The sequence below is a fragment of the Drosophila erecta genome, unplaced genomic scaffold (genome assembly GCF_003286155.1).
Source record: "Drosophila erecta strain 14021-0224.00,06,07 unplaced genomic scaffold, DereRS2 tig00000000-arrow-pilon, whole genome shotgun sequence".
NCBI lineage: Eukaryota > Metazoa > Arthropoda > Insecta > Diptera > Drosophilidae > Drosophila > Drosophila erecta.
The window spans coordinates 8,830,876-8,836,676 of NW_020825194.1; the positions used below are offsets into that span (position 1 = coordinate 8,830,876).

Genomic DNA, 5,801 nt, shown 5'->3' on the forward strand with positions numbered 1-5,801 from the left:
TGTTGTGTGTGTTAATGTGTTCCGTTCCAGAATCTTGGAAGAAACGTTGTGTGGGCAGGGCTTAAAGAGCATGGCGCAAGTACTTATGCTCTCTCTTCCTCTAATTTACTCGATCGCCGCTCAATCGGGAACAGAACTTGCAGGGCTCTCTGCTGGAACTCGCTATATAAAGAAGGCCATTTAGCAGCTGTTGGGGTCAGTTCTCCGCTGGTTCTGATCCGAGCACGTTGTGTGATTTTTGTTTTTTCGCAGTTTTATCAATTAAGTTTCCAAGTGAGTTCTCTGATGATTTGTTGTTTACTTTTTTGTTTTTTTTTTTTTTGACAAATTGAATTAAGTGTATAAAAGTTGAATTGAACATACGCGTTCGCTGGGAGATCAAGTGTTAAAAATAAAAGAATGATTATGCAATCGCGCAACGCACCACATTCCAATTCCTTTCGAGAAGTGATTGTTTAAATTTGGTACTGGGTGCCGCCTATCGCCCCATTGGCCGCATCAATTATTTAAGGCGGTGCAACTGACGTGTCTCAATGCAAATGAGCGCGCGATTCCGTGGGGGATTTGCTGGCCATAAAGAGGAAAATCAACATAGCCCACCTTATGCAAATATCCGAGCTAATCAACTTGCAGAAAATGACCTCCCTCCACTCCACGGTTGACCTGCGCTCGGACACCGTCAGCCAGCCCACGGACAAGATGCGGGCCCGGATGGCCACCGCCGTGGTCGGGGACGACGTTTACGGCGAGGATCCCACCGTCAACGAACTGGAGGCGCGGACAGCGGCCATTTTCGGCAAGGAGGCGGGCCTCTTTGTGCCCAGCGGCACCATGGGAAATCTACTGGCAAGTGAGTGGCAACTGCCCGGGCTGGAGTCGTAAATAAGCCCGGCTCATTTTCGGTCCCTGCTAGTGGGCTTCCGTAGTGGGGAATCGCTTATGTTTATTAGTTTAAACCGAGGCCGGTCTCAGATTACACAAAAGGTGGCTGGTTGGAGGGGAAACAAGAAAGCAGCGCTCATATCATGCATCAGGTACATTATCGTAAAGGCTAAGGGCAGCCATAAACATAACATTAATTTTTATAGACTTTAATATTAGACGTGGACGTGGACGTGGGCACGAGCATAGGGAGCGGAAAAAAGGAAGCGGACTGAAGGATAAAGGACGCATTCGCAAGGAGTTACCGCTTGGGGCATCGCAATCTGAAGTAATTTATGCATTCGCTCAAATTAATATTTCTAATGGAATTCGAAGTTTGCATTTCACTCAAAAGAAAACTGCTGCACTCAGACTTGTGATTGTGCTAATTTTTCAGGAGGGCTGCTCATGGGTATGCGGCCATAAAAGGTGCAATTTATAAGAGTACTTCCTGGTTTTAGCTAATGTTTTTCTTTTATGAACTCCGAAATAAGTGAAAGCATATGCAGTTTGTTACGTTCATTAGCTAATCATAATAAAGTTATAGTGCTTACCCCTAGCACTCTGCACTGATAGTAATATGCTCTTATCTTGGGCAGCTTAAGTACACTTTAAAGCTAATCAAAAATCTATTAATTTACTGGGTGTTAAATCCACATGGGAGCTAGGCAAATAAATGGCTCGGGAAACGATAGGTGATGTACAAAGTGCTATTCAGATCGGTTACAATTAGTAAGACTGACTTAAAGATGGGTTCAGAGTTACACCGAAGCGAACTGCCGAGCCAAGTGAATACTGCAATGCTTCCCTTGATAATCCCCCAGTTATGGTTCACTGCCATCGTCGTGGCACAGAGGCCCTGGTCGGCGATTTATCGCACATCTTTCTGTACGAGCAAGGTGAGAACAGCAAACACTCCGGCAGGACTCAACGACTCCAGTGCGTCTTCATTAATCACGTTTAGGTGGCGCCTCGCATTTGGCCGGAGTCCAATTAGCCACTCTGAAGAACGAGCAGGATGGCACATTTAGTCTGCAGGAGCTGCGTCGCAGGATTCGCCACGATGACTGCCACGAGCCCATCACCTCGCTGGTGGTGGTGGAGCAAACCCACAATATCTGCGGCGGCAAAGTGGTGCCTCTGGCCTTCCTGGACGAGCTAGCTGCTCTGGTCCGTCAGCCGGGCGTGGGCACTGGAAGCGCCCGCATCGCCCTCCACATGGACGGGGCCAGGGTCTTCAATGCGGCCACCGCCTTGGGCGTGGGCGTGGAGCGCATCTGCCGCGACTTCGACTCGGTATCCATCTGCCTCAGCAAGGGCTTATCGGCTCCCGTGGGATCCGTGCTAGTCGGCTCCAAGGCCTTCATTTCGCAGTGAGTTTGACCCCGCCCACGGCATGAGTGTCTAATACGCTGCTTGCCGGCTCATAGTTGCTTTTCCGGATCCGGGATCCGTTGATCCGGTGACTCCGATACTTCAATATAATTACGGAAATTGCTGCTTCGCTCCTGTCCATTTTTAGTTCTTGGTAACTGCAGCTTAGTTATGAAATTACTTGCACTTTATTTAAATTTAATGGAATTTTAAACATTACACTATTAATACTTGGAGCCCTTACTATTAGCCTACTAGTAACATTTAATTTTCCACGCCCAGAGCACATCGACTGCGCAAAGCTTTGGGAGGCGGAATGCGGCAGGTGGGAGTGCTAGCAGCAGCCGGACTTGTAGCCCTGGATGAGGTGGTTCCACTGCTGAGCAAAGATCACGAGCGGACCAAGAAAATCGCCCACGGTTAGTGTCATCGCATCCAAGATAATTGCACACCTATAAATATGCACTTCCTTCACAGCTATTTACGAACTGAAAAGTCCCAACGTTGCCGTGGACCTGGAGACTGTCCAGAGCAATATCCTCCTGGTGGAGATAACCCAGCCCAAGCTGACGGCCAGCGACTTCTCCACCAGGTTGAGCACCGTGGAAGCCGGAGAAGTGGAGGCCGGAGTGAGGGACAAAAATGGAGCCGGCATCGTGGTGAAGGCCAGTGCCCGGGACTGGGCGTTTGCGAGGCTGGTGCTCTACCATCAGGTGGACGATGAGCAAGTGGACCTGGCCATCCGGAAGCTGAAGCACGTCATCGGGCAGTACGACCAGCAATGGCCCAGGACGTAGACTTTTGTAATTCTTTTGAATGTTACTGGAAAGACAAACACAATTAGACTTTGCATTTTGTCGTTTAATTAAAGATATAGAGGCAGCAAAAGAAGATCTCAAATTTCCATTATTGCCCCTTGAGTGGCTCCGAGCTGCGTTTACATTCACGCATGACCGGGCAGCGCTCCGTCCAAGCTGATGGACATCCATTGGAGCAATTGGCTGCTGCTCCGCCCAACTCCTGCTCCAGCTACCCAGAAGTTTCCCTTGTGTGTCTGCATGGGTGGCCGGCTGAATGAAATAATAAAATTATTTTTAAAATATTATTGTCAATCCAGCGCTGTGCTCATCGATTTAAAAGCCTGCAGTGCCCCAGTGTCCCAGTGCCCCACTGCTCCAGCCTCCCAGCCATCGGACAGTTGTGATTTATAAGCAAACTTATCGCCGGCGAAGCCGGAATGCGCTCAAAATGATTGGATCCCCGGCATCCAAGGACCCTGTGTGCTCGTGCCCTTACAATGGATTAGAGAGAGCGCTGGGGCACGGCATTGAGATGTTATATTTTATAAATTATGCTATGCCAAATGAAATGAAATTCAATTAGAGAAATTGCTGAAGCATTTGATAAATTGAAATCGAATTGACTGGCCAAAGTTGGTCTTTTGTCTGCCTTCGAGCCTTCGAGCCTTTGAGCCTCCGCAGATTCTGGGCGGGATTAATGTGTAACGAAAAGTCATCTGCCCAAATGGGCAAGTAATTATGGAAGCTTGATTTTCGATCGACTTTGCCAAACTGCACCACCGGAACAACAAAAACGAGCTCGCTTGCTGCCCGAAAGTATGCAATGCCCCCATTAAGGCGCCACTTTTCACTCTCGCTGCCCCAAAAGCACACGTATGCTTTGGTGGGAGTGGGATGGCAACACGGTGTGCGAGTGAGGCGGAGCTGGGGCACACAGTCTATAAATAGCTCCTAGACATGCGACGTTGGGTGTGAAAATGTGTGTTTGCGGGTTGCTTTTTAGCCCATCGCTCCATCATCATCATCATCGCAGCACTAGAAGTTAACCCCCCCGCATTTCCACAATTTAAGCGCGCAGCTTATAAGCGGGTTTTTGCGCCCTCGCCCGCAACTCGTCAGGATGGCCGAGCGGTCTAAGGCGCCAGACTCAAGGCATTCAGTCTTGCCCTTCGCAGAAGGGCGTGCGAGCGTTCTGGTCCTCTCTGAGGGCGTGGGTTCGAATCCCACTTCTGACAGAATTTTTTTTTTTACGCTGGGACTTTTATTTTATCTTCTCCTTTTATTATACACATGCTTTCATAACAAATTACGCAGTCATGATCGTTTAAAGCAGCATCAATTATTGTTATCTGTGATTGTTTTGTTATCGTTAGAATTTTTTTAACTGATAAAGCTAACCAGACTATAGTTAGCCGGCGCGCCCAAATGGGCTGAATCAATAGAGGAAATGGACATAAAGGGGTTCCCAGACTTCCCCGTACGCCTCAATAAAACTTAAAGAAAAAAAAAAAAAAAAAAAAAAAATTATTTTTTAACTGTGTCATTTATTTTATCTCCTTTTATTATATATGTACATGCTTTAATGACAAATTACGCAGTCGTGATCGTTTAAAGCAGCATAAGCTTGCAAGGATAAAGTAATTATACAATATTCTGAGCATTAGCCGGAAAATAGTAATACAATTAAAGTGTATTAAAAAGCCAAATGTAAATCAGGCAAATACAAAAAATGACATGACATGCCATAGATAACAAATACTTTATTTGCAAATGCTTGCATTACCAAAATCACAGTCTTTAATGCAATTATATTTCTACAATGAATTAATAATTGTATGCCCCAGCTAAAATCTATCCCCTTTCTTTCGGCTTTCGGCTTTTTGCCAACGCCAAACTTTGTTTATGCATTTTGCATACTATTTAAGCCATTTTTAAAATGAGCTCTTGACATAATTGCATGGTCTTTCTGTTTTGTAAACATTTAATAGCATTTGAGCCCAATTAACGTAATTACATGGACCGGTAGACAGATGTGCAGCATGTAGTGCATTCAATTAGGTGGCACACACACTTTCGCCGCCGTTTAAACAAATGAATTGCTTCTAATGAAGTATTTAAGCGCACCTTTCTGGGCAGCCGAGCAGCCGTGTGTGCGATTTAGTTAAAGTTGAAGTAATTTAATTATGCATTTACACGGTCGACATGTTCAATTAACTAAAGCCACGTTACGTTGGCGCCGGCATTAATTTCTGGGGATTTTCAATTCAAACTCGCCTCTTAATGGGCATTACCATGTTTATTATCGCCCCAAACGGCACCGACTTTATTGGCCATGCCGCTTTATGGCACGTGCCGCGTCTGCCAGGATCGGCTGGGCTGGGGCAAATGGGTTTCATATGCGCGGATACATGATGAATAGCGCAGCTCCTTGGCCCAATAAAATACATTAACAATGATGGAAAAACGCCATTCCCTCATTATGCCAGGCGGGGATTGGCGTGTTACACTTTTCGCCGCCTGAAATGACAATCTGTCATGGAATAAACTCGTAAGCCCGACAGTCCAAGGAGCTGGCTGGGATTGCTCGGTGTCCCAGCTAAATTGAAATTTGCATGCAGTCCAGCCCAAAGAAGCACATGATTATTCAATTTGAATAGCCGCCTGCAAATCCTTCACATAGATCTACAAGGAGAGGCATATTCTTAG

At 46.4% G+C, this 5,801-nt stretch overlaps 1 protein-coding gene and 1 non-coding gene across 2 annotated transcripts; both read left to right on the forward strand.

Moving 5' to 3' along the window:
• Positions 1-191: 191 nt before the first annotated feature.
• LOC6554166 (probable low-specificity L-threonine aldolase 2) lies at positions 192-3,184 on the forward strand. Its single transcript, XM_015153826.2, has 6 exons — positions 192-273; positions 634-850; positions 1,746-1,820; positions 1,886-2,294; positions 2,578-2,714; positions 2,773-3,184. The coding sequence occupies exons 2-6, from the start codon at positions 637-639 to the stop codon at positions 3,090-3,092; spliced, it is 1,155 nt and encodes a 384-aa protein (XP_015009312.1). The 5' UTR covers positions 192-273; positions 634-636; the 3' UTR covers positions 3,093-3,184.
• Positions 3,185-4,209: 1,025 nt separating this feature from the next.
• Trnal-caa lies at positions 4,210-4,330 on the forward strand. Its single transcript has 2 exons — positions 4,210-4,247; positions 4,286-4,330. It is a non-coding gene; the product is annotated as a tRNA-Leu (tRNA).
• The last annotated feature ends 1,471 nt before the right edge of the window (positions 4,331-5,801 follow it).